Source organism: Necator americanus, chromosome II (genome assembly GCF_031761385.1).
Source record: "Necator americanus strain Aroian chromosome II, whole genome shotgun sequence".
In the NCBI taxonomy this organism is placed as follows: Eukaryota; Metazoa; Nematoda; class Chromadorea; order Rhabditida; family Ancylostomatidae; genus Necator; species Necator americanus.
Window position 1 is genome coordinate 20,088,289 of NC_087372.1, and position 26,421 is coordinate 20,114,709.

A 26,421-nucleotide genomic window follows, 5' to 3' on the forward strand; every position below is an offset into this window, starting at 1 on the left:
ATTAGTATTCTAGTCACGAAACCAAGGAGCAAGAAGCTCGTTTTGTTAGTGAGGGAAAGAGAACAGAATAAATAACCGAGTTACGAGACGTTATTTTCGTACACACAACTGCTTAACCATACCATCTCTTATTTTCATGTGAACAATTACTGCTTGAAGGCATTATCCCACGAATCTGGGGTGGTATGAGTTTGAGGTGGGTAATGCCTATACGGGGGTCGTAGATTGTGGGTAAGAGAGTGATTCCGTTCTTCTCTCCCTGTATTAGTGTAAATGGACGACCCCGGGACGTTGTTTCTTACGACGGCTTCTGTTGTAGCGCCTGCGCCCTCCCGCCTGCGATTCGTCGAAAATCCATTTAGACGAATCGCTGGCGGAGGCCGGGGTGCAAAGATTGCGCATTGCAACAGAAGCCGTCGTAAGAAAGAGTTCCGGGGTCGTCCGTTTACACTGATACAGAGAGAGATGAACGGAGTCACCCTCCTCCCTACATTCTACGACCCCGTATAGGCATTACCCGTCTGAAACCCGTACCACCCCAGATTCGTGGGGTGATGGTTTTAAACTTCCTGGCTTGTATCATCAAATCTTCAATGGCCCCTTCCAATGCAAACCTAGGGGCGTTATTTGTACAGATCATCCTTTTTCGGTAGTCTACATGACTCCTGCAACCCAGTCTGGCGCTACCGTGCCAGGCTTTCGTCCGGAATCAGGAGACTCTTCCTTTACCGTGTTTTGCATAAAAATTTAAAATCCATGGGCAGCTTGCAAGTTTTTCAAGTCCCATGAGTTTTTGGGAGAACGTTGCGTTCTCCCGGAGTGGACAGGTAGAGCTTATTTGTTGGAGGCGACTCTAGACCGCCTCCCTTGCACCTCCCAGTCACTTGATTTTAGGCTTTTGCCGGACGGAAGTGCGGGATATAATAGTATTATGAGCCGATCCTGGCACAGGAGAAACAGGGAGTCCATTCCCTGAATGCACCTGCGTCTCAGGGCAGGTAAAGGTCACCTTTGGTCCACGATTAACCCCCTATCCGTCACTTGGGTACGCGCCACGTAGCCTCGCGGGTAACCGGTTGTGATCCGTTTAATGATGGAGATCCGTGGAAATACCTCAAGCAGTGAAGCGTACTACAATTTCCACATTCATTGCTGCCTCCAATTTCTAGGGCATCTTCAGAGAAGAAATTTTTCTGTCTTTGAGGTTAAACAACACCTTTTTTCTCGTAGATATAACCCAGCAGAAGTGCAGTAAAAAGATCCACTTTTTCCGTAATTTTTCAAAGAAAAAAGTTATGATATCGTTATTCTATGTGAGAGGAAAGTCTAGCTCAATCTTTTTTCAAACCATAATTAGAAAAAATCTGAGATCTCTTCGACTCTGTAAACTACAGTTGATTTGAACCAAATTGTGCACGCTTGCACCTTAATATGGGTGCGTATCGTTAGGTATCCGCAGCCTCCGCGACAACCTATCCCTAGGGAAACGACTGGCATCGGCTATCGTTAATTGCTCTGCGCAGCAGTTAATAGCGTCAGCAGAGCATTGCGCCGCGTTCGCCTTACGCCTGTCCATCAAATCGTCCATCTTCAGCCCTCATCGTCTAATGAGGTGCGAAACATGCCTCGCGGGAGCACGTTACCTCTAGTATTGCTTCTGCACGAAGCATCGATCGCTTACGTATAGAGGATACATCGAGAAACTGCACTCGAAATTCCAGAAATGGAAAATAAGTGTTTTATTTGTGTAAAACAAACAGGTCGAAATTTTTACAAAATATTGCAGTAAATGGTCTGTATAAATACAAATATATATCTATATCTTCTACGTAGTTTTTTCAATCACAAATCTACGCCTTTTAAAAACCAGGTTCTCGTTTCTACACCTTTAAACTTTAATTTTGGAACGTTTTCAATTTTCAGCTTCACTCATGTTTTCGGGGAAAGGTAAAGAGGGTCCCTGCGGATTTTCCGCGAATACCTCCGAAACATTACGTATCCACTGGATGTGCCGCTGGATACGGTACCATACCTCGGTGAGGTCGCGCTCCAGTCGTTCATAGAGACGCCGGCTGGACTCGAAACGCTGTGGTGTACACAGCGGTTGGAATCGAGGTGGGACCATGGCGAGCTGCAACGACGGGTTGTGGTAGCGAGGATCCTTACACGATCCCAACCGCTACACTCCACCGCGCCGCTTCGAGCGCAGCTGCTTACGCAATTGTCCGTGCTTCATGTCGTTTTGACCCCGCTATATGTTGTAGCTTTTTCAGGAAGAGTGGTAGCACATGATCGTTGGCGTGCTCCACCCCGCTACTCTGTCACCATTCTCTAGCACAAAGATTTGCAGCTACACCTGCTCCACCCCCTTCATTTCCATTAAGAAAAGGATTTCCCCAACGTGATAAATATCTTCAGATAGGATGTGAACTGAGGATTTTTTTTGGCATGCAACACTTACCTGTCCATCGAATAGGTTAAAAAAGAAGCAAAAAAAAAACTCAAACTCATGATCCTGGATATTTCTATCTCTTTTTTTTACCATTTTTTCCACCTTAGTCGTCAGAGTAAAAGGACGAGTTTGATGAGGTATAGTGGCAAATTTCCTCTTCTATATCTGCATATTGTCTTTTTTGTCAGCTTCTCTCACAACAAAATTATGAGCTAAAAATTGAAACCGCTCAATTTTTCATGGCCAACTTTGGACTTCAAGTTTTCAGGGGATACGAAACCATATCAGATGTGTTGTGTACTATTTATTTCATCTCGTTCTGGTGTATTTCCCTACACCCTTCCTTACTTGGTGGTTTTTGCTCTTAGCGGAGATATTAACTGTCTAACTTCGTGAATTTTCGCAACCAGTGAGAATCATGCTCTACCTGCACATCCTCGCTGTGTTGATAGATGAATCCTTCAGAACACTGCTTCCCTACTTCATTACATCTTCTAATACTTCATTGTTCTACCTCTGTTCATTTTCGGAACCGGAGCACCTGCTCCGACTGTCGCATGTATGCTGCCATATCGAGCTTCAGTTGATGTTGAACTCTACGACTGCTTTCTTGCAACTGTTCCATCAAACTGAGAACAGGACCGGAATCGAACGCGCCATCCCAAACAGCTCTAAATTTTCGGTTTTCTGCCAATTGTTGTTCCTTGTCAGAAAGTAATTGAGGTGAAGCCTGAGCGTTGGCATCTTCCGCTTTTGCTGCTCTTTTGGCGCCAAAGGGGTTGTCTTTCGCTGTAAGTTCATGGCGTCGATGACTCGTCGTAAATGTGGATGCGATGATGGGATTCGTCTGCTCACAATGATATACAACACTATAACCGTTATCCGACATTTACTTCGCTGGATAATACCATTTTCCGTGCACATAGCCTTGTTATCCAAAACCCATGATTGAGTTTTGTTTGAGTTTTTTTTTCGACAATTACCGCCTGCTGGCTAGGTATCGTGGACATCAACGGGTTGAGTTCATCATAAAGGGGTCCTTGCTATGGTCCTCAACGGTTTTCGTAGGTGCGTGAACCTACGGTCCAGAATTTGCATCCTCTGTACTTTGTCTGATCCTGTTGATCCAAACTCCTCCATCAGAACAAAGGCGCAGACGACTTTGAGTCAGATCCCTTCACCAGGTTGTTGTAGTCATTCTTCACAGCTACTGCGCAGGCTCATACTTTCTTTTCATCAACATCAGTAAATAGTAACACCGCAGTAGATGGTGTAATTATCGATAGTGATGATGGGGTGATCTTTAATGCGTGTTTCCTGCAATCCAACAAACGATGCATGCACATATCCCAGTAGTCTCGATCGAGCAGCTTGTTGGAGTTCACCTGACAGGAAGTTCAGCGTTACGAGACGAATGTTTATGGCTAAAGATTCCATGTTTACCAAGCATTTGATCTCTCAGCGTATGAGTTCTGGCATGGTGTTGGACGACAGCACCTTTTTACAATGTATAGGACTTTTACCATATGACAATTCGGGTTATACAGCTCGTACGCTCCAAACGCGTAGATTCAAATGCCTGATTATGTTTAGTGGAAGCAGGGCTACAACGAGCAGGTAACAATCAGGCATGTATACATGGTCCCATATGTATATATATATATATATATATATATATATATATATATATATATATATATATATATATATATATATATATATATATATATATATATATATGTATATATATATATGTATATATATATATATATATATATATATATATATATATGTTTACTTATTCATGTTTTGACTTTACATATTTGTTTTTATTAGAGTAGCATAGTTATATAACTTCTCTAGTATGTAGTATCAATACATTATTATATCTTAGTTATGATGAGTGTTTACATTTTGTTATTGGTGTCATTATTCATTGCAGTGTTCAATTTTAAAAGAATCACTAGAAAAAAAAACTCTACAAACTTGCGTTAGGACTCGTACATAGAATTTTGGAGCAATATTGCGGACAGGGAGATGAAAACATACAGACCTACTCAAAGGCAGGGTATCACGAAATTGACGTGATACGGAAATCGCAGAGAAAACGTACATAGATATAGATTTGCAGGTTCAGGAAACGTGTGTGGGCCCGCACCTACCTAGTCTACCTAGTCGCCCTAAGAAACGACGCGGGAACCGATTTAGTTCGTACGAGGTACATTAGAACGCACATCTTTGTACACGCTCTTGTCTCCTCAGCGACCTCCCCATTGATTTCACTTGGATCAGGCTGGTGAGGACGTATAATTGGTCGTCCCGTCCTACTTCGAGCAAGAACTCATGCGATACCATAACATACAACCACACAGGTGTATAATTAGCCACTAGCTTCGAACAAGGTAAATTTTAGGTCCATCACATTAAGCTCCTGGTTAAATCACAAAAAATTGCTGCTGTTACGTCTACTTCACTGGACGTGCGGGCCCCAGCATTTCTTCCACTCGTTTCGTTCCCTCGCCATTGTCATCCAAGATGTTCTCAAGTTTCGTGAGTGACGTTGACGACGTCCTTGAGCCGTATCCAGCTGAGCTCTCAGCTGGTCCATCCGTGTAGCGAACACGTCACCCCATCTCGTTGGCGGTCTCCCTCGAGGGCGTTTAGCATCTCTTGGGATCCACTCTAGCGTTCTTTTAGTCCATCTATAGTCGATTCTTCTCATGATGTGACCGGCCCATCTATGTTTTGCTTTCGATACATATTTCGCTGGGTCGCGAAGACGGGACACTCTTCTTAAGTTGGAGCTACGAAGACCGGCAAGGTGTTGTGTGCGCCGGTTAAACTTCAGGAGACATCTCTGAAGGGCTCTGTGGGTAGTAAGTAGCTTCCTGGACGTGGCAGCGCTGTCTGCCCACGTCTCACCTGCGTAACAGAGCGCTGAAAGAACTGTCGAGTCGAACAGATGGGAACGAAGATCTTGGTCCGTCAGTTGGTCCGTAGCTTCCCTGACGGCTGCGAATGCTACCCATGCTGCTCTCATTCTTCTATTCAGTTCTTCTTTCAAGTAGTTTCCCATGTTCATAGAACTTCCGAGGTATACGTATGACGAAGTTTCCACAATTTGGGAGCCTTCAAGTTGTACTCCTCCGTCCTCGCAGTGGGCGTTCTTTATGAACTGTGTCTTCTTTCTGTTTATTCGTAGTCCTATTCACTTCCCTGCTTCGTTCAATTCGTTGAGCATCGTTTCCGAGAAGGGCATGCAGGTCAGCGTCTGTGGACACTGTTCTCGCGTTTTAAGTAGAAGTTTAAGTAGTACAAAGTATTCCAATTACAACGATGTACCTTCTCGGGTGCCCGCAGTCAATTACAACTTGTTATTACGCACTCAAAAGCACTTTGGCGCACCATCAAGAGCAGTGAAACTTACATCTAGGCTATTCGTTGAGGGCGGGTTCAAGATACAGACTATCTGAACACGTATAAATATTGGTGAAAAAGCATCAAAGAGACACAATATCATGTCTTCTTCCGCTGATGCTATGCTCTCCGCCCTGGACGATCTGGACAGATGCGACATCGCCACACTACTATATCATCTGCTCCCTCGCCTCGACAATCTCGAAAAGGCCTGCCAAACGCTTCTGGAAAGAACCGCTCCGAAGTCCAGCTGCCTATTTAGCACTGTGGACGAGAATCGTGACAATCACCATTCCGGGAGATGTCCACGGTTCCCGGATCCAATCTCCAAAACAGCACAGGCCACAAAGCTAAATCTGTGCCTCCTCTGCCTAAAAACGGCACACGAGGACGTATGTGGAGTGAAGTGTGGAAGTTGTGGTCTTGGCCACAATTTCTTGCTTTGCTCCTCCAAAAGACCGCAGCCTCCCACGAAGCGACCATACAAGAAGTAACTACCATCTCAACGCCGTCATCGTCAACAAGCCACAAGCCGTCATCAATTCATCTCCACCAAGCCGAACTCATGCCATTATCAACAACGTCAGCCACGCCTCTCCACAAACTCCGCAACAGTCGAGCCGCACGAAGGAAAAGACCTGTCGAACTAGAATTTGTATTGTCGTAATTTGTTTTGTTCTGTTGTCGCCCGCGGCAGTATCATCGACCCCGATGATAGATAAGGGGCGTGGTATAAGGTACCGTTGGCCGTTATGGTTATTTGGCTCCAATCACGATTTGTACCGTCCAAGAGTGCGGCAGACAACGCTCTGCCCACTCTTTTCATTGAATCCTATTTGTTGGCACTCAATTTATTCACTTAATAAACATTCTACTGAACCACCGCTTTGGTCTGTTCAATTAGGGTGATAAAATACCCTAAGTCTCAAGTCACCCACTATCACAACCATGTCAGGAAGAGAATGTGTTCGCCCACCAAATTCGGTCGTGTTATCGTACAAAGGAAGGAGAAATATGTAGGATAAATACGTTAGAAATTTCAAGATCAACCCCTTCAAACAGGAAGCATGCCTTCGTGTTAGCAACAACACCACGAGCCTTCATGAGATCAAACTTAATTAGCTTACTTAGACGGCCCGTCTTCACTAGACGTGCGGGCCCCAGCATTTCTTCCACTCGTTTCGTTCCCTCGCCATTGTCATCCAAGATGTTCTCAAATTTCGTGAGTGACGTTGACGAGGTCCTTGAGCCGTATCCAGCTGAGCTCTCAGCTGGTCCATCCGTGTAGTCACGTCACACCATCTCGTTGGCGGTTTCTCTCGAGGGCGTTAAGCATCTCCTAGGATCCACTTTAGCGTTCTTTTAGTCCATCTGTCGTCGATTCTTCTCATGATGTTACCGGCCCATCTATGTTTTGCTTTCAATACATATTCCGCTGGGTCGCGAAGACGGGACATTCCTCTTGCTGCGAAGACCGGCTAAGTGTTGTGTGCGCCGGTTAAACTTCAGGAGACATCTCTCAAGGGCTCTGTGGGTAGTAAGTAGCTTCCTAGACGTGGCCGCGGTGTCTGCCCACGTCTCCGCTGCGTAACAGAGCGCTGGAAGGACTGTCGAGTCGAACAGATGAGCACGAAGATCTTGGTCCGTCAGTTGGTCCGTAGCTGACTCTGACGGCTGCGAATGCTACCCATGCTGCTCTCATTCTTCTATTCAGTTCTTCTTTCAAGTAGTTTCCCATGTTCATAGAACGTCCAAGGTATACGTATGACGAAGTTTCCACAATTTGGAAGCCTTCAAGTTGTACTCCTCCGTCCTCGCAGTAGGCGTTCTTCATGAACTGTGTCTTCCCTCTGTTTATTCGTAGCCCTATTCTCTTCGCTTCGTTCAATTCGTTGAGCATCGTTTCTGCTTCATTGGTACTGCTCGAAAAGAGAACGATGTCGTCCGTGAAACGAAGGTTCGAGAGAAATCTTCCATCAACACGTATTCCCCTTTCTTCCCAGGGAAGTGATTTCATTATCCATTGCAATGCAGCCGTGAACAGCTTCGGCGATATAGTATCGCCTTGTCCCACCCCCTTTCCAATGGGCATAGTGAGAGGGCGGTGGAATAGCTGTATCTTAGTCGTGCATCGATCGTAGCAATTGGCTAATGTGCTCACTTACGACGCGTCCACACCTTGACCGACCACCGCTGACAGTATTGCATTCGTTTCTACGCTGTCAAAGGCTTTCTCATAGTCGACGAAAGTTAGAACAAGGAGCAGGCGGTATTCCCTGCAAACCTCTATGACCCACGACACGGTCTGGATGTGGTCCAAGCAGCTGAACCCTTGGCGGAATCCAGCTTGCCCTTGAGGCTGGGCTTCATCCAGCGTCCTAAATATGCGCGTGAGGATGATCTTGATGAATATTTTGTATAACACGCTCAGCAAGCATATCGGGCGGTAGTTCCGAAGCTCTTCTCGATCATTTTTCTTCTGGATAAGAGCAGTTCGCAAGGTCTTCCACTGGTTTGGGATCCTTTCTTTCTGAAGGTAGGATGTCATGTGCGCTGCTAAGATTACATGAAGCGGATGGCCACCAGCCCGAAGAAAATCTGCTGATATAAAATCAGGTCCGGGAGCTGTGCCAGGTTTCATGCTCTTGATAGCGACTCGTACTTTCGATGGGAGAATTCGTGTTGGAGCTTCATCAGTGAGGATGATCGGGCTTGACACAGGAGTTGATGAACGGAAAAGGTTCGAGTAGAACCTCTCCGTAATGATTTCCATCTTACGACGAGAAGACGTGCGAGTTCCGTTTTCGCTCAGCAGCTGCTAGCGGAATATTATATTAGCGGAGACTTCTCTAGAATCGTTCTTCTTTTTGCTGCTTCCAGAATCTTCTTCTGCCTGTATTTCTTCGCTTTTCTGCAGCTAGTGTTACTTTGCTACTAATCAATCGATGTGCGATGCATTCGGATCAAGCCTCAAAGCTCTTCTTCTTTCCAACAATTCCTTGGTGGTCTTCGAAATTCGATCCAAGTTTGTCGTGCGCGGCTTCGAGGTACGCTCAGCACAGGCTCGTAATCCTCTGAGCAGCATCTCGTAGTCCACGTTTGGGTCCTCCTCGATGTGCCAGTCACCTTGGGACAAAGAGTCCTCGAGTACGCAATCGTCGTAGACTTCTTTTCTCCTTCGTTGCCGATAGCAGATGTTCTTTTCCATCGTGTGGCTTATTCGTATTTCCGCACGAAGGAGACGGTGATCAGAACCACTACAAAAGGATGGTACTACTGAGACGTCAAGTAGACACCACCTCCGGTTGGTGAGTATGAGGTCGATCTCCGCACGAGTCGCGCCATTGGGCGATTCCCATGTCCACCGACGATGATCTTTCTTCATGAAAAGAGAATTCCCATGAAAGAGGTGAGCGGCGGACAACAGCCCAGCGAGACGATTGCCATTTTCATTCCGGTCCCCTAGTCCAAATCTTCCAATCCTGTATTCCTCTTCTGTGGCCTTTCCTAGTTTTGCGTTGAAGTCTCCTACAACGAATTTGTAGAAGGACTTCTCGTTGAGGACTACTTTCTCCAGCTCTCCGTAAAACGCGTCCAATTCGGATTCATCAGCTGCTGATGTTGGTGAGTGATGATACTGATGGTTTTTTGGCGCAGAGGGCGAAGGCGAAGAATGACCAGACGAGGTGACAGGATCTCGTGAGAATCGAAAAGATGGACGACAGATGGGTGCACAACAAAACAAACACCTACATTTCGCGACGGAACCTTCTCTCCACGAATGACGAGTGTACTGTCATTCATCTGTCGTACGTCGCTCCTTCTGCAATTGGTCTCGTGCAGAGCACTCACGTGAAATTTGATACGCTTTGCAGCTCCGAGAAGGGCATGCAGGTCAGCGTCTGTGGACACTGTTCTCGCGTTGTAGGTACACAGTCTGAGACAGTCTCCATGGTGAGTCATGCGTGTGTCGCTTTGGTCCAGAATCAGTGACGTCCTGAGCAACCTGAGATTTGATCGCCTCTCACCGGTCGCCATACCGTCCGAAGTCTGAGACGGCAGAGCCCAATGTGCAGGGTACTGAGGCAGTGTATATGCTGGAGTGGCAAAAAGACTTTTCCCCAAACTAAGCTGCCATGCCACGGCGAGCTTAGCTTCCACCACAGGTCGTCGCCCAACCTATATGGATCAGTGAACCATCTTGCGACATTTTGCCAAGACGGTGGTGAATCTCAGCAGTGGTTTACTTTTAGCTAGGCTTCCGATTCCGAGAAGTCGGAATGTCGGATGTGTCGAACTCTTTCTCAGCTTGGGAGACCCTGCCGGAGGAGGAACCTCCGCTGTGCATCGCAGTTCGACGCCCAGTGTAACTTCCACGCCACTATGAGGCGGGAAACCGTTGTGGAGGTTCCGACGACTAAAGTGAAAAAAATGGTAAAAAAAGATAGAAATATCCAGATTCATGAGTTTGAGTAAACCTTATTGGATTTCGGAGAATTCTGTATAAATGCTGTCAAAGTAGGAAATTCGAATAGTCGTTGCTTGATGAATTCAAGTTTGCCCCCAACGTGCATACACATCCAGTCCAAAAAAAAATCAAAGCCTGAAGTGGTGAAAATCCTTTCGAGTGCACCGTAGTGCACATTTGATTGAAAAAATTAAGCGCTTGTTTGAGGAATTCGCATTTCGACAAACACATCACCTTAGATTCCGTCGAAGAAGTTCTTTAAAACATGACGAGGATGTTTCAGCTTTTTGCATGAAGGGGTACTTTTGGGAACTAGTTCTTTAGGCGATTCATCACGAAAACAAAGAATGTTTGAAACATTGAAGAATGTTGGATTTTCTGTTGTATGCAAATGCTGCCAACAGATTTCTAACATGCTGAAAAATATACGTCTTTGGAACCGTGGTGAAAGAGTTGTGTCATTATTAAGGTACAGAATAAGATCAATATTTTGGAAGCCGATAAAAAGGCATTGTTAGCTTTATGTTTTTGATATTGTTATTGTTAAATTTCTACTTTTTCGGTTCATTTCAAGCATTTTCATCTTATACGTTTGTTTCACTTTCTACGTTGTTTCGTTGTTATTTTTTTGTTTTTTGAACCTCCTAGACGCCACGTAATTGCAAGGGGCATGACCTCAGTGACGTGCTTATGGGTAGAGGTGGTTTAATGATCACAGCTAGCCTAAGATATGTCTGCGCTGGGCAACCGGCACCCTCTTCTGCAAGAACTTATTCAACTGTACATAATCGGCTTTGGGTACCTATCTACCGTCAATCGTCCTCCCCCGATCCACATAGCCACGTCGAAATTTTATTTTTTCTTTTCTTTGGCTTCTTCAGGAGTTTGACGAAGATCTTTTTTCAAAGACGAAGAGACATATTACATTGTTCTGACCTTGGTTTCATTTATAGAGCTGGTTTTCTGCCTCCGATCTTGGTCATCTTTATGAGATTCCACCCGATGTGATCAACTCGTTGGGATATCGAAAACTTCTGCCATCCAGTATGATTAAGCAAACAAACACTCTTGGAGAACTAGTCACAATTGTCAGAGAACCCCTTCTTGAGGTATCAATAGGTCCTTTGTTCAATACATCATCCGTTCATTTGCGATTTGCTTGCAATTTTAGGTATCTTACTGCATGTCTGTAGCTAGTCCCTCTTTTCCTGCTCTGCGGATGGTCTTATGGGGTCCCTTCGGTACAGGGAAGTCGATAACTCTTAATCAAGCCGTCCATTTGGCTTTCACGCAAAATATGGTGATTGTTCATCTTCACAGTGGTAAGCTTTCAAATACTCGCTTCGCTTTGAAGCTCCATTTCTCAGAGTTCACAGAATGCGTTGAAAAATTATCGAATTTTTTTTTTTGCGACTGAGAAGAGAAGTCGATTCAACATCTGATACCGAGTAGTACACTTGTCTCATTTTCGGGAATTCTCGGTCGACAAAGATTTGTAAGGAGGGCAGTTTAAGGAAATTTACGCCCTATATATTTGCTTTGGTCCTTGACAAGAGGAGCGGAAGTGGGTTGAATTTCGATATATTTCGAGATACACAATAGTTTCGGAACATTCTACAGCTCCCGTTATGCATAATCATGAGGCTTTTGCTGGTACATCTTTCAAAAGTGCGAAAGTTCGACTTTCTTTGAATCTTGGACTGCAGATTATTGATTGCATTGCATTGATTGCAGAGATTGCAACTTGTCGATAATCAATTTAGCAACAGCCAAGATTGTTAACAAACTTTATTACGGCTAACGTTTCGGCGTCGTCCGAGCCCGGAAAGTCAGATCATTCGTGATATATCCTCTCAAATGCCTCATCCAGAACAAGTCATCATTCCCTAAGATGCTACATCCAAAATCGAAACCAAAAGAGTCCAAAACGTTGTGCTTATCGCGTTGCCGTGATATTGGCTGACCTCCGCGTGAAAAATCGCTCCGCTAACACTAATTAGGATGCGACCCGCATAAGACCCCGTAGAGCAAAACCCGCAAAGGTCTTGATACAAAGCCAGTTCGTTGGTCACGGCTATGCATTCTTCCTTTCTATTTATTTTTGGTCGTTTAGCGTTAATCCAAAACGCTTCCAAAGTTTTGCGAGCTACAATTTCGGGTTCGTACGATAGGATCGTGGCAGCTATGCAGAAAGGAGCATTTTCACGACATTTTCAGTGATGGGTTCCGAGAGGGGTTGCTGCGTTTGGATGTTTCATCCCATCTAGATGTTCTTCAATACGAACACAAAGAGGTCGCCCTGTTTCGCCAATATATATCTTCGCCGCGTTCGCTCCGTGGTTTCGCTCCGTGTTTTGCACGAAATCATGTAAACTACACCAGAGACCATGCAGTCGCCTTCCTTACCAAAAGGACATACTACACAGTTTTGAGTCAGGCAAATGCGATCGTACATTCTGTTTCGCACTAACTGCTTCTTGAGATTTGTGGGATGTATTTCCACAACTCTCACTTGGTCATCGAGACCACACCTAACCAGACTGACCCTTATTACCTTACTCAGGTCGTCGGTTATGAAAGGTAAGCAGAAATTGATCTTTTTGGAGTCATCCACCTTGGCATAATCTCGCTGCGCAATAAGACCTGGAACAGCATCGATCCGCTCCTGGACATCAGATGTCACCCTTACGGCTGTCCTAAACATGCTCCGAATGGCTGATTTTTTTTTTTTGTTTTCCAAGGGTCGGCTGAAAGACAGTGAACTAATATGTTTTCAGTGCTAGGTTTTCGAAGGTGTCTTGCACTCACCGTTGGACCACTGTATTTCCACGTTAGGGAAAGACAGCCAATTTTTTTTTTGGGCTTCTCCCGTGTGAACCGTATGTAAGGAGATTGCTGGTTTAGAAGCTCGAAACAAGTGTCCATCTCGTCTTGAGTGGGACATATAATGCAACAGTCATCAATGTAATGACAGTACAGGAAAGGTCTTCGTTCCAGGATGGGTTGATCTGTTTTGGACATGAATGCAATGGCTAGTTTGGGAGCTAGTCTTTGCCCCATGGCCAAACCCCTGACTTGTCTGTAGTAGTGTCCCGACTAGCGAAATATGGAGCACTTTAGACATTCATCCATGAGCATCATGATTTGCCTTATGGAAAACCTGTACAGGTTTAGAATGTCTTGGTGTTCTACAAGTAGCTCGAACACGGCTTGCATTGCAGCGTTGTTTGGGATATTGGTGTAAAGAGAAGTAACGTCGGAAGATTCAACGACACATTCTTTTCCCAAGCGCGCTCTTCGAAGTTGCTCAAGAAACATGTTGGTGTTGGATAAATGCGCGGGAACATACTACGCCTCATGTTTCTGTTATTGGCAGTGTATCTCTTTCTAACAACGCGCTTTCAGTTTTGGAGCATGTTTAGGACAGCCGCAAGGGTGACACTGATGTCCAGGAGCGGATCGATGCTGTTAGCCTAGCGCAGCGGGTCGCAACCTCTAATGGTTAGTTACATTGCTGATGTACTTCGTAGGCCAGGTCTTATTGCGCAGCGAGATTATGCCAAGGTGGATGACTCCAAAAAGATCAATTTCTGCTTACCTTTTATAACCGACGACCTGAGTAAGGTAATAAGGGTCAGTCTGGTTAGGTGTGGTCTCGATGATCAAGTGAGTGTTGTGGAAATACCTCCCACAAATCTCAAGAAGCAGCTAGTGCGAAACAGAATGTACGATCGCATTTGCCTGACTCGAAACTGTGTAGTATGTCCATTTGGTAAGGAAGGCGACTGCATGGTCTCTGGTGTAGTTTATATGATTTCGTGCAAAACACGGAGCGAACGCGGCGAAGATATATATTGGCGAAACAGGGCGACCTCTTTGTGTTCGTATTGAAGAACATCTAGATGGGATGAAACATCCAAACGCAGCAACCCCTCTCGGAACCCATCACTGAAAATGTCGTGAAAATGCTCCTTTCTGCATAGCTGCCACGATCCTATCGTACGAACCCGAAATTGTAGCTCGCAAAACTTTGGAAGCGTTTTGGATTAACGCTAAACGACCAAAAATAAATAGAAAGGAAGAATGCATAGCCGTGACCAACGAACTGGCTTTGTATCAAGACCTTTGCGGGTTTTGCTCTACGGGGTCTTATGCGGGTCGCATCCTAATTAGTGTTAGCGGAGCGATTTTTCACGCGGAGGTCAGCCAATATCACGGCAACGCGATAAGCACAACGTTTTGGACTCTTTTGGTTTCGATTTTGGATGTAGCATCTTAGGGAATGATGACTTGTTCTGGATGAGGCATTTGAGAGGATATATCACGAATGATCTGACTTTCCGGGCTCTGACGAAGGCGACGACGCCGAAACGTTAGCCGTAATAAAGTTTGTTAACAATCTTGGCTGTTGCTAAATTGACTACCGACATGAGGCTTCTATCATCGCAGCATTTCATAGAGTGATCTAGATCTAGAGTAGATTTGAGAATACCTGATTGTATTGGTTTCTTTTCCTCCTTGATAGGAACGGCGAAATATTTTCCGTTGAGCAATGTTTCTATTCTCTTTGTCGTATGTCGTGGATGTTAGACGTGAAAGTTATTATTATTAGTTATTGTTATATTACTAGTTATTATTGCTATTAGACAACTTTCTTGCAGCTATGAATCTCACTCGACAGGTTGGTGAAGTTGAAATGTCAACTTTCAAACAGGGACGAATTAATGATCCTGCAAATGCAGTGGCCATTTTGGAGCAATTTAAAGAGCAAGTACGTTGGATACGACTGACTAATTTACATCTAGACTACTTCGTTCACAGAATCAACACATGTGGAAAACATTGAGCAGGCTAAAAACTGAGAGAGATTATGAATGGACCAAAAATGAACGTACAGTTGCTGGCCGGCCGATCACCGAAATCGTTGAAATAGTAGGTCCATGTTTCTTCTTGGAATCTTGGCCGATTTACATCTTCGACGCTAATTTTAATAACAAAGGTACATTGATTTGAACCTTAAGTGGAAAGTTGTGGATTCTTCCAGACGTTTCTATGCAAATGTTGCTACGTTGAAATGTTAAAGCGCCTTCCTTGCATCATCTGTGCTTATTAAGATATCGTCCATGGTTGCAGGGATGAGCAATAGGAAGGCGTTGGATGAGATATTCCAAAAGAAGTGTTAGGAAGTTCGAGTTAGATATGACACCGCTAGGTGCTGTGATGTTCCATTTGTGATTCCTCCAACTCTCCTTGCGGGGTGCTCATATTCTTCCATATCGCATACTTTCAGAAGTTCTTATTCTCGTTCTCTGCAGTTGATTTAATGTAAGGATTTTCATTTCACTGCAGACACGTCCTTCATAGCGACGAGGCGTTATGGTGGCGTCCTTATTGATGTTCTGTGGTGTAATTTTTTTTCATCTGAAACTGATGGGTTTGTTCGTCGAAAAGAAACCACAGATTTATGCAGATGCTATTGCGTTTACTCATTCCCGATTCGCGAAAGACTTTGGACATCTTTGTTGCATTTAAATGTGTTTGACTCCGGGCTTATTGTGACCGTGGAGCTGTTAAGACTACATTTTTGGCTTCTCACTTAGTACTACCTGATTATGTAAGATAAAAGCGAAGAGTGCAGTTGGTAAATTTAGCGTTGCATAACTCTTCGGGATGCTGCACTCGACTTCAATTCAGAATCATTTGATATTTATGAACGCGTGTGCAGGCTATACAATGACTTGTGGAAGCCAACCGATGTCTCATGTCAGTGTTTTTATCTTTCCAAGAAAGTCGGGTACAAATTTATCGACCCAAAGTGATGAAAGGCTTAGTTAGCTTTAGGGTTCGAACCATCGTGAGGTCGCAGCCGAATCTTTTACCGACTACTGATGTTCTGTGCATAGACTACAGGAGGGATATTTCTTAGCTCTGCATAACTGGTCATGTCTACGATCTGAGAGAACCTCTTTTCGATGTCCATCATCTCTTCATCGACATTATTTTACAGTACAGTACGAATTTATGTGGTAGAAGCATTAGAATCCTTTGAATTGAAGAACTTTCTTACTTGAATTGCGGTAATTTGTTGCATAATTTGATTTTATTGACTTCGTTATTATGATCTCTCGGCTGGTCCATCATAAAATATGAGTAGTTCATTGCAAGACTAAATATCGACAGATGTACCTGCGGTGATGTCTAAAAAAGGTATCCCACCTTTTGCGGAGCCTCTTCAATCGATATTCTCACCCTACTCATACGTTGAAACAAACGAGTTCACCCGAAAATACTTGTAAACGTCGCTTTCTTCAGCCTCCGCGGCAGCATAATAATATGCATAATATAGCATAATAAATAATAATGTTTTGTGATAGTGTGCCTGCGAGGTTTTTAGATGGAACTCTTTATTTGTCTGACGTTTCGGCTTTTTCGTCGTCTTCAGAGTCCTAAATAGAGGATGACTGGAACAATGCTACGTTTATCCCGTCAAGTGCCACACTACCCTGGGTCATTGTTTCGATAATCGTTCAGAGTAGTGAAAACAGAAACCTATCTACATTGAAACTAGTCTTACGTGTTGTTTCACCGAATGTAGCACGCACTTGTCACTCACTGTACCAGCGAATGAGCATTGCTGCGTGTAGATCACCAGCGACGATATAGATAATTTGATCTACACACAGAATATCAGGCGGTTATAGGTCAGAGAGCTGTACAAGTGACAAGAACTCATTCGTTATCGACAAGCATTCATTCCTATTATTCATTGAAGGGTTTCTTTTAAGAATCCAAAATGCCTCCAATGTCTTCCTTGCTGATATTTCTGTTTCGTGAGCCAGTATAACACTTTTCACATCATAATTGCTTCCGTTGTGGGCCTAATGTCTGTGCCTTCCTAGTGGTGTTATCAAACTTTTTCGTCGTTTTCCTGCCATGTGTTCATTAATTGTCACTCCAACATTCCTACTGGTCTCTCCAATGTATGTTGTATTGCACATCAAGCACTCAATCTCATATATTCCCCCATTTGTGCGCAGTCGCCTGTTTTTCGGTAAGGACAAACAACACATCTTTCACAGATGCAGTATCTATCACATAATCTGTTTCTGACAAGCTGAATTTTGATGTTTGAATTTGGGATATTTACCAAGATTACGTCATCTTGTAATTGTGCTTGGATAATGTTGCGCTGAACAGCGGCACTGACACTGTCAGAGATGAAAGGAAGACAAAGAGAAATTTTGTTTTCGCGCGGAACATTGCTATTTACAGTGCGGATTCTTCGGTAATGCGGACGTACTGTATGGCCATTAGCACATGCAATTTTCAAGGCTAGTCTTCGTGATTCGTGTCGTTCTTCCTTGCCAGTGCATACTTCACTAGCCGTTTTGAACATATTACGAATCACTGCGCGTTTTACTGCAGTCGGATGTGCTGATTTGGCGTGCAGTATGATGTTCTTGCAACTTTCTTTGCGATACCACTTTACTCTAATAATGCCGTTTGAAGTACTTATTTGTGTGTTGAGGTAAGGAAGCCATCCTTCTTTTGGGGTTTCTCGTGTGAGTCTTATATATTGCGATTGTTGGTTGAGTATTCGGAAACACCCGTCCATTTCGGACTGTGTTGATGTTATGATGCAACAGTCGTCAATATATCTGCAATACATTATTGGTCTACGCGGAAGCACTGGTTCTTCGATTCTGCTCATAAAGCAAATCGCCAGTACTGGCGTTAATCGTTGACCTTTTGCTAGCCCTCTCAGTTGTGAGAAATAATTTCCTGACTACCTGAAGATATTACAATTCAGGCATTCGTTGATAAGTGTTATTATGCGAAATTTATTAAGTTCATATCTTTCTAAGTTGTTACTATATAAATCTATCATCTCAGAGAGAGCTTGCAGCGCCTCACTGTTTTTTTACATTCGTGTGGAGGGAAGTCATATCAAAGAACTCTATTACGCAGTTTCCCTCAACTCTCGCATTGTGTAATCGCTCGAGGAAATGGTGCGTGTTCGACAAATGACATGGTATTTTAGGCAAAATTTGACTCACGATTTTATTAAGGAACCACGAAATTCGATCCTTTGGTCCTCCCACACAACTTATTATTGGTCGGATTTTGAATGTTGCCGCTGATGTTGAGTTCATCTCATCGGGGTTCAGCTTATGCGTTTTGATGAGGTCATAGAACACAGGGCAGGTCGGTTTGTCAAGCTTGAGGTGGCTTACAAATCGTTCGTCAAGACCAACAGATTTACCTATAGACATTCATACATGATTCAAGCGTTTGCACCGCACAAGGAATTCTTTCTCTGTTACGCGGCGACAGATCGTTCCATCTTGCAAGTGAAGATTTGTTATTTCCCGATCAAGAGCCTGTGACATGACTACGAATTCCCCACCCTTATCGCTTACTGAAAGGCGCATGTTCCCTCTTGTAGTTATCTTCAATCAGTCCCACAGGCACACTATCACAAAACATAAACAGAATATGCCGAAGTTTCAAGACAAGAGAACATTCGAATAAATGTTAAGCATAATAAATAATATAGCATAACAATAATAATATGCTTAAGGTGGAAGTCTGTTACGTCAGTATCTAAACCAGGGATGAGATTATAACCGTGTCAAAGGTTATTTTTACTCTATATGCAGAGCGTAGAAACTAATTCCCCAAGGGAGGTGTAAACAGAGGAAAAAGGCACTAGAAGTGAAGCAAACAACAGAATCTAGTTGATGAAGTGTGTTCAATAAAAAGCACTCAGCAGCGCTAATAGCCTAGTAGATGATATGCTAGGCTCAATTGATTGCGATTTTTGGTTCGCAAGCAACAGAGCTTTTTGGGTCCCTTCATGATGTCTTTCTTGCAACTCTTCCTTTTTCGCGGTGTTTTAGTGTTCTGGGCAAACATCAGGATTCAGCCGGTAAGTACCGCCTCGGCACATGCAACTTGGTGTGTGAACGTAGTTCAATTAACAGTACCCAACTCTTGCACCTTGAGATTCCCAAGTGACGCTTCCCAGTTTGGATCTGGTGAATGATCGTAACGATATTTAGTATGGATGAAAAAGAATTAGAGGAGAATGGCGTAAAGGAGCAAATGCAGAGGAGTACTTGCAGAACTCATTTCCTAGAAGTCAAGCGATACAAAAGAAGAGAATTTTTTTTTTCATTTTCTATAGAAACTAGAACAAATGTGTTTGCAGCTTTACATCTTTCATGTATTTGTAAAACCTTTTGTATTTTATATTATTGATTTCAGAGAATCCTGTCAAAGCACGAAATTCGAACAGCTATTGCTAGATGAATTCAAATTTTCCCATAAAGCACAAGTCGATCCAGTTCAAAATTTCTATCAAAGCGTGAAGCGGTGAAAATGCTTTCGAATGTGTTGAATTGCACCCTTAGTTCAAAGAGTTCCGCGCTTGTCTGAAGGATTAGCATTTTTACAGACGCACCACTTTGGATTCCGTCAAATAAGTTCATCAAAAAAGGAGAGAAATTTTTAAAAGGAAGAAGAAGAGGACGAAGGAATGAAGAAGAAAGACGGCATATAAATGGTTGTTTGAAAAGAAACTAGATCCAAATTAACATTACAAAACACCAGATTTTATTCTGTTTCGGAGCCGCAAGCCAATACAGTGATGTTTCGACTCTGAGTACCTCAAAAATTCCGACTACTACAGCTGTTACGCAATAACCATTACAAGGGTCAAAATTTTGGAACGTTGTCAGTTTTATGTTTTTTGATGTTGTTTTGTTCTCAGAGAAATGTTCTACGTTTTCGATTCATTTTCAGAATTTTCGCTCTTTTAAGTTTTTCACTTTCGACGTTGCTACATTTTTACGTTTTTGTTGTTTGAACCCTCCTGGAAGCCAACTCTATCACGCAGTTGCGATACAAACACAGCACACGAACTCAGTGACATGGTGCCGACAACCTCTTCTGTAAGCACTTACTCAGCTGCACATATCGGCTGCGGTTGCCTAAAGGACTTTTGTCGATCTATCGTCTCACAAAGTGACCGCCCCATCTATGCTTTGCGATCGCAAGTCGGATTTCCGAAGAGAAAATCCGAGGAAGGACCGTCACCAGTAGGGATGATTGGGGTTGATACAGGAGTTGACGAGCAGAAATGATTCGAATAGGACCTCTTCGTGGTGATTTCCATCTCACGAGAAGAGGTGCGGATTCCGCCCGTCTTCCTTCAGCAGGGCTCTTAACAGAATATTATATTCGTGGAGGTCTCCGCGGGCTTTCTTTAGAGCTGTCCTTTGTGCTGCTTCTAGAATCTTCTTCTGTCTTCTGCATTTCCAAACGTCCTCCTGGAAGGCCTAGTGTTTTCTACTAACTGCTCAATGTGCGGTGCAGGCTCCCAATCCTCCAAGCACCAAGTCCTAGTCCATTTTTGGGTCCCACTCGATGTGCTAGTCAACTTGGGACAAGAAGTCGTTGAGTATGCAGTCGTTGTACACGACCTCTTTTCTCCTTCGTTGCCGATAGCACATGTTCTTTTCCACAGTGTGGCCTAGTCGTATTTGTGCACGAAGGAGATGGTGATCAAAATGGGCAAGACTATTGCCGTTTTCATTCCAGTCCTCCAGTCCAAATCTACCTATCCTGTATTCTTCTGTGGCCTCCCTGGATTTTGCGTTAGATCTCCGACAACGAATATGTAGGATTTCTCGTTATGGATCAATTCCTCCAGCTCGTCATTGCCTCCATTTGCAACGGAACCTTCTCTCCACGAATGACGAGTGTACCGTCATTCATCTGTCGTACGTCGCTCCTTCTGCACTTGGTCTCGTGCAGAGCAATCACGTGAAATTTGATACGCTCTGCAGCTCCGAGAAGGGCATGCAGGTCAGCGTCTGTGGACACTGTTCTCGCGTTGTAAGTACACAGTCTGAGACAGTATCTATGGCGAGTCGTGCGTGTGTCGCCTTGGTCCAGTATCAATGACGTCCTGAGCAACCTGAGATTTGATCGCCTCTCACTGGTCGCCATACTGTCCGACGTCTGAGACGGCAGAGCCCAGTGTGCAGGGTACTGAGGCAGTGAATATGCTGGAGTGGCAAAGAGACTTTTCCCCAAGCAGCCATGCCACGGCGAGCTTAGCTTTCACCACAGGTCGTCGCCCAACCTATATGGATCAGTGAACCACCTTGCGACATTTTGCCAAGACGGTGGTGAATCTTAGCAGTGGTTTACTCTTAGCTAGGCTTCCGATTCTGAGAAGTCGGAATGTCGAATGTGTCGAACTCCTTCTCAGCTTAGGAGACCCTGCCGGAGGATGAACCTCCGCTGTGCATCGCAGTTCGACGCCCAGTGTCACCTCCACGCCGCTATGAGGCGGTAAACCGTTGTGGAGGATAATGTAATCACCATTATTGATTGCGACAATGTCCCATCTATTGGGCAGGTCAGTGATCCCTTTCTCCCAGAACTGGAGAGGCTGGGAGTCGAAAAAGTCGCTGACCTCCGGTTCGACTTCTTCAAACTTGGTGAAGATTTTCTTCGCTAGGAAAGCCTTGAGGGGCCGGAATAAGTGGTAGTCTGAGCGGGCAAGGTCGGGAGAATAGGGTGGATGGGACACCGTGTCCCAGCTTATCTGCTCCATTTTTTCATTGGTCTGCTTAGCTACATGGGGTCTAGCGTTATCGTGGAGGAGGTGCACCGATGCTCGTCTCGGCCGTTTTTCTCGAACGCCCGATGCGAGCTTCTGGAGCTGACTAGAGTATATGGAACCGGTGACGGTGTGGCCTTGTGGGAGCAGCTCATAAAACAGCATTCTCCTCCAATCCCAGAAGCAACAAAAAAGACATTTCTTGGTGGTGGAGGTCCGATTTGGCCTGCGTCGGCGGGTCTTCTCCTCGATGGAGCCACACGGCACGGTGTGCATTAGAGTCGCAGAGGACCCAACTCATTTTTAGTAATAAAATCTTTGAGGAACTCCGTTCGATGCGGGCGAAGAAGGAGACATTGATAGATGGATACTCGGGTAAACCGGGTGCCATCCGTCAAGGTGTGAGGGATCGAGCCAGCACTTTTCTGTAGCCGAAGGCCAGGAGGCGACTGACGAGTGTTGAATTGGTACACCCGAGTCTTGTCGCAAGACTGTGGATGTTGATCTCCAGATCCTTTTTAACAGCGCCAAGAATGGCGGAGTCTTCGACAGTGTGAGAGGTTCCGACCGGGCTTGTCTTCGAAGTCGGTGTCTCCGCTTGCGGAGCGAGCGAACCAGCTCTTGACAGTCCTGATGGTAGTGGTGTCTGCCAATCTGCTGTTGATTTTGTGGGCTGCTGCCGTTGCTCCAAGGTCGCCACGCCATTCATAGAAAATGATAACTCGAAGTTGTTCTTGCGTAAATGACATCGTGATTAAAGTTAAGGAAGATCCCCCGGCTACATGTACCTACCAGTCTGAATGTCCGGCTAAAGCCGGACTTCAGACTTTCAGTGGTTTTAGCTTTGCTCCCCTTGACTGATCAATGAAAGTTAATAGTAGTGGTGTTTTCTGTAAAATTAGATTTGTGTTTTTTTCTAACAACGCTTTTCTTCTCTTCTTTATATTATAAATTAAGGCGAAAGATTACAGAGTTTTCCTTCTAAACGCGTCAATTCTACATTTGGAGAATATTCGACCATCAGCTTCAAACACTCCTTCGAAGCCAGAATAATATAGATACAATTTGAAAGCATTACTCGAAGTATGGGTATTCCTCCTGATTTCTCCCAATAGTTATCACAGAATGATGTTTTAACATTAAATGATGTGAAAGACATTATCCTACTGATAAAGATAACGTTCCACGTCAGATCACATAAACATCTTGCAACTATTTAAGCACCCGTTTGCATGCGTGTTTCCACTTTCTGAGAGCGGCATGCTACCAACTTGAGGCGAACGAAGAAGGAAATAGGGACGCAGAGAAGTCATAAAGGTGAAGAGCAAAGCGCCAAGTGGTTACGGCTATGAAACGGCTGCAACCGTTGCAATTTACCTTTTGCACACTAAGTTATTGCGCACCAATGACCGGGTCCACCGACGCCGGTGGATCCGTCGCACCCCATATTATAGCAATCTGGCGCCGTTGGACCCGTCGCACCCCTTCTATAGGTATGTGGCGCCGGTGTACCCGTCGCACCCCCTTCTATAGGTATCTGGCGCCGGTGTACCCGTCGCACCACCTTCTACAGGTATCTGGCGCCGGTGGGCCCGTCGCACCTCCTCCTATAGGTATCTGGCGCCAGCGCACCAATCTGCCGCCGGTGGGGCCGTCCCACCCCCTCCTATAGGTATCTGGCGCCGGTGGACCCGTCGCACCCCCTTCTATAGGTATCTGGTGCCAGTGGACCCGTCGCACATCCTTCCATAGGTATCTGGCGCCGGCGCGCCAATCCGACACCGCGGGACCCGTCGCAACCCATTTTCGAATTTCGTGACACACACACACACACACGGACTAAGCTCGTTATTATATACCAGTCTGAATGTCCGGCTAAAGCCGGACTTCAGACTTTCGGTGGTTTTAGCTTCGCTCCCCTTCACTGATCAAAGAAAGTTAGTAGTAGTAGTGTTTTCTGTAAAATTAGATTTTTTTAAACCACGCTTTCCTTCTCTTCTTTATATTATAAATTGAGGCGAAAGATTACGGAGCTTTCCTTCTAAACGCGTCAGTTCTACATTTGGAGAATATTCGACTATCAGCTACAAACACTCCTTCGATGCGAGATTAATGTAGATACTATTTGAAAGCATTACTCGAAGTATGAGTATTCCTCCTGATTCCCCTCAATGGTTATCATAGAATGATGTTTTAACATAAAATTACGTGAAAGACATCATCCTACTGATAAAGATAACGTTCCACGTCAGATCACGTAATCATCCTGCTACTATTTAAGCAGCTGTTTGCATGAGTGTTTCCACTTTCTGAGAACGGGATGCTACAAACTTGAGGCAAACAAAGAAGGAAATATGCACACGGAGGAGTCATGAAGGTGAAGAGCAAAGCGCCCAGTGGTCATGGTTTTGAAACGGCTGCACCATTTATCTTTTACGTAATGCATCCTGAGTTATTGCACACCAATGAACGGGTCCACCGACGCTGGTGGATCCGTCGCACCCCATATTATGGAGATCTGGCGCCGGTGAACCCGTCGCACCCCCTTCTATAGGTATCTGGCGCCGATGGACCCGTCGCACCCCCTTCTAAGGCTATATGGCACCGATGGACCCGTCGCACCCCCTTCTAAGGCTATCTGGCGCCGATGGACCCGTCGCACCCCCTTCTATAGGTATCCGACGTCTTGGACCCGTCGCACCCCTTCTAAGGCTATCTGGCGCCGATGGACCCGTCGCACCCCCTTCTAAGGCTATCTGGCGCCGATGGACCCGTCGCATCCCCTTCTATAGGTATCCGACGCCGTGGACCCGTCGCACCCCTTCTAGCTTTGGCCGATGGACCCTCCCCCTTCTAAGGCTATCTGGCGCCGATGGACCCGTCGCACCCCCTTCTAAGGCTATCTGGCGCCGATGGACCCGTCGCACCCTCTTCTATAGTTATCCGACGTCTTGGACCCGTCGCACCCCCTTCTAAGGCTATCTGGCGCCGATGGACCCGTCGCACCCCCTTCTAAGGCTATCTGGCGCCGATGGACCCGTCGCACCCCTTCTAATGGCTATCTGGCGCCGATGGACCCGTCGCACCCCCTTCTATAGGTATCCGACGTCTTGGACCCGTCGCACCCCCTTCTAAGGCTATCTGGCGCCGATGGACCCGTCGCACCCCCTTCTAAGGCTATCTGGCGCCGATGGACCCGTCGCACCCCCTTCTATAGGTATCCGACGTCGTGGGACCCGTCGCACCCCCTTCTAAGGCTATCTGGCGCCGATGGACCCGTCGCACCCCCTTCTATAGGTATCCGACGTCGTGGGACCCGTCGCACCCCCTTCTATAAGTATCCGACGCCGGTGGACCCCTTCACACCTCATTTTATAGCTTCCTAGCTTCGAGGTCGCACCCCTTAATTCGACGCCGGTGGACCCGTCGCACCCCTCATTTTGAATTTCGTGAAAAAAAAAAAAAAAAAAAAAAAAAAAAAAAAAAAAAAAAAAAAAAAAAAAAAAAAAAAAAAAAAAAAAAAAAAAAAAAAAAAAAAAAAAAAAAAAAAAAAAAAAAAAAAAAAAAAAAAAAAAAAAAAAAAAAAAAAAAAAAAAAAAAAAAAAAAAAAAAAAAACACACACACACACACACACACACACACACACACACACACGTGACAGAATAAGCCCGTTATTATATAGTAGATCATGATAATTAAGGACGGCACTCATGAACACATGAAAGAGGAAAAGAAAAAACACAATTTGATTGCTGTTTCAGGACGCACAGTCATAATAATGGCAAAACTTAATCTTTAATAAAACTTAATCTCGGTTCTTACTTTTGGTACACCTGATTAGATCTGATACTGTCAGCGCAGTAGGCTTGAAAACCTGATCCTCAATACTACAATAAGTATCCGGTCACAAACACTGAAGGGATTGAACTTGATTACCTTTATTAGTTTAACTCGCGTTGTTCTTTGAACTGATTGATTGAATAAGCACCAGTAACTCTTTCATTTGTCCCGATCGCATACAAAAGTAGCTCAAAGGGTTCTCCTTTTGCGAATGGCGCGAAGAGAATCGAATTTCTTCAGAGAAATTCTTGAAGAAATTTGAGCAGGTCGGCCCATTTAAAGTCGCGTTGAACCCACTCATTGCTCAGGTCCAACAGCTATCGTCAGCGATCAAGATGCATCATGTGTTCTGCTCGCTTTGTTCCCACTTTGCTTGGAAAACTCATAAAATCTTACCTTACATCGCTGGCGTAAGAAAGAAATTTGAATATCTATGTGTGAGATAAGATGCTCTTATCGTCATTCTTTTGATTGAGCGTTCAATGACGCTCAATGTATTTTCCATTTTTCAAAGCAGTAGCAAGTATGATGTTGTTATAGAGGAGGACGGGAGCGAGCGTTCTTAGTCGTTTTCACTATACGTCCCTCTATATTCTTCCCAGGTCGTTTCC

The 26,421-nt window shown here is 44.8% G+C and overlaps 9 protein-coding genes across 13 annotated transcripts in view; 2 read left to right on the top strand and 7 right to left on the bottom strand.

Annotated features, from left to right (window-relative positions):
• Positions 1-2,972: 2,972 nt before the first annotated feature.
• Positions 2,973-3,341, bottom strand: RB195_018603 (uncharacterized protein; the record flags this gene model as incomplete). The annotated part of the gene is made up of 1 exon (XM_064186112.1): positions 2,973-3,341. One exon carries the CDS (start codon positions 3,339-3,341, stop codon positions 2,973-2,975), a length of 369 nt encoding a protein of 122 aa, XP_064041993.1.
• Positions 3,342-4,922: 1,581 nt separating this feature from the next.
• Positions 4,923-5,534, bottom strand: RB195_018604 (uncharacterized protein; the record flags this gene model as incomplete). Of its 2 annotated transcripts, none has more annotated exons than XM_064186113.1 (1): positions 4,923-5,534. In XM_064186113.1, one exon carries the CDS (start codon positions 5,532-5,534, stop codon positions 4,923-4,925), a length of 612 nt encoding a protein of 203 aa, XP_064041994.1. The 2 variants fall into 2 exon arrangements, with proteins under 2 accessions (XP_064041994.1, XP_064041995.1); XM_064186114.1 differs by having other exon boundaries at positions 4,923-5,528.
• A 436-nt stretch (positions 5,535-5,970) lies between these two features.
• RB195_018605 (uncharacterized protein) lies at positions 5,971-6,363 on the top strand (the record flags this gene model as incomplete). Its single annotated transcript, XM_064186115.1, has 1 exon — positions 5,971-6,363. The coding sequence occupies one exon, from the start codon at positions 5,971-5,973 to the stop codon at positions 6,361-6,363; it is 393 nt and encodes a 130-aa protein (XP_064041996.1).
• A 1,055-nt stretch (positions 6,364-7,418) lies between these two features.
• Positions 7,419-7,961, bottom strand: RB195_018606 (uncharacterized protein; the record flags this gene model as incomplete). Its single annotated transcript, XM_064186116.1, has 1 exon — positions 7,419-7,961. The coding sequence occupies one exon, from the start codon at positions 7,959-7,961 to the stop codon at positions 7,419-7,421; it is 543 nt and encodes a 180-aa protein (XP_064041997.1).
• A 69-nt stretch (positions 7,962-8,030) lies between these two features.
• On the bottom strand, positions 8,031-8,642 carry RB195_018607 (uncharacterized protein; the record flags this gene model as incomplete). Of its 2 annotated transcripts, none has more annotated exons than XM_064186117.1 (1): positions 8,031-8,642. In XM_064186117.1, one exon carries the CDS (start codon positions 8,640-8,642, stop codon positions 8,031-8,033), a length of 612 nt encoding a protein of 203 aa, XP_064041998.1. The 2 variants fall into 2 exon arrangements, with proteins under 2 accessions (XP_064041998.1, XP_064041999.1); XM_064186118.1 differs by having other exon boundaries at positions 8,031-8,510.
• Positions 8,643-8,807: 165 nt separating this feature from the next.
• On the bottom strand, positions 8,808-10,630 carry RB195_018608 (uncharacterized protein; the record flags this gene model as incomplete). Of its 2 annotated transcripts, XM_064186119.1 has the most annotated exons (5): positions 8,808-9,618; positions 9,722-9,806; positions 9,898-10,048; positions 10,205-10,286; positions 10,572-10,630. In XM_064186119.1, the coding sequence occupies 5 exons, from the start codon at positions 10,628-10,630 to the stop codon at positions 8,808-8,810; spliced, it is 1,188 nt and encodes a 395-aa protein (XP_064042000.1). The 2 variants fall into 2 exon arrangements, with proteins under 2 accessions (XP_064042000.1, XP_064042001.1); XM_064186120.1 differs by lacking the exons at positions 10,205-10,286; positions 10,572-10,630 and having other exon boundaries at positions 8,808-9,565; positions 9,619-9,907.
• Positions 10,150-26,421, top strand: part of RB195_018609 (uncharacterized protein) — a gene marked incomplete at both ends in the record, with an annotated part of 29,528 nt that continues 13,256 nt past the window's right edge. The window contains 6 exons of one of the 2 annotated variants that reach the window (XM_013451444.2): positions 11,008-11,037; positions 11,291-11,446; positions 11,509-11,659; positions 14,999-15,108; positions 15,159-15,269; positions 19,605-19,649. In XM_013451444.2, coding sequence (XP_013306898.2) covers positions 11,008-11,037; positions 11,291-11,446; positions 11,509-11,659; positions 14,999-15,108; positions 15,159-15,269; positions 19,605-19,649 — 603 coding nt within the window. Of the gene's footprint in view, positions 10,222-11,007; positions 11,038-11,290; positions 11,447-11,508; positions 11,660-14,998; positions 15,109-15,158; positions 15,270-19,604; positions 19,650-26,421 lie in introns of those variants that run through there. The other variant, XM_064186122.1, reaches the window with a different exon arrangement.
• Positions 21,496-22,134, bottom strand: RB195_018610 (uncharacterized protein; the record flags this gene model as incomplete). The annotated part of the gene is made up of 1 exon (XM_064186123.1): positions 21,496-22,134. The coding sequence occupies one exon, from the start codon at positions 22,132-22,134 to the stop codon at positions 21,496-21,498; it is 639 nt and encodes a 212-aa protein (XP_064042003.1).
• Positions 22,364-22,678, bottom strand: RB195_018611 (uncharacterized protein; the record flags this gene model as incomplete). The annotated part of the gene is made up of 1 exon (XM_064186124.1): positions 22,364-22,678. One exon carries the CDS (start codon positions 22,676-22,678, stop codon positions 22,364-22,366), a length of 315 nt encoding a protein of 104 aa, XP_064042004.1.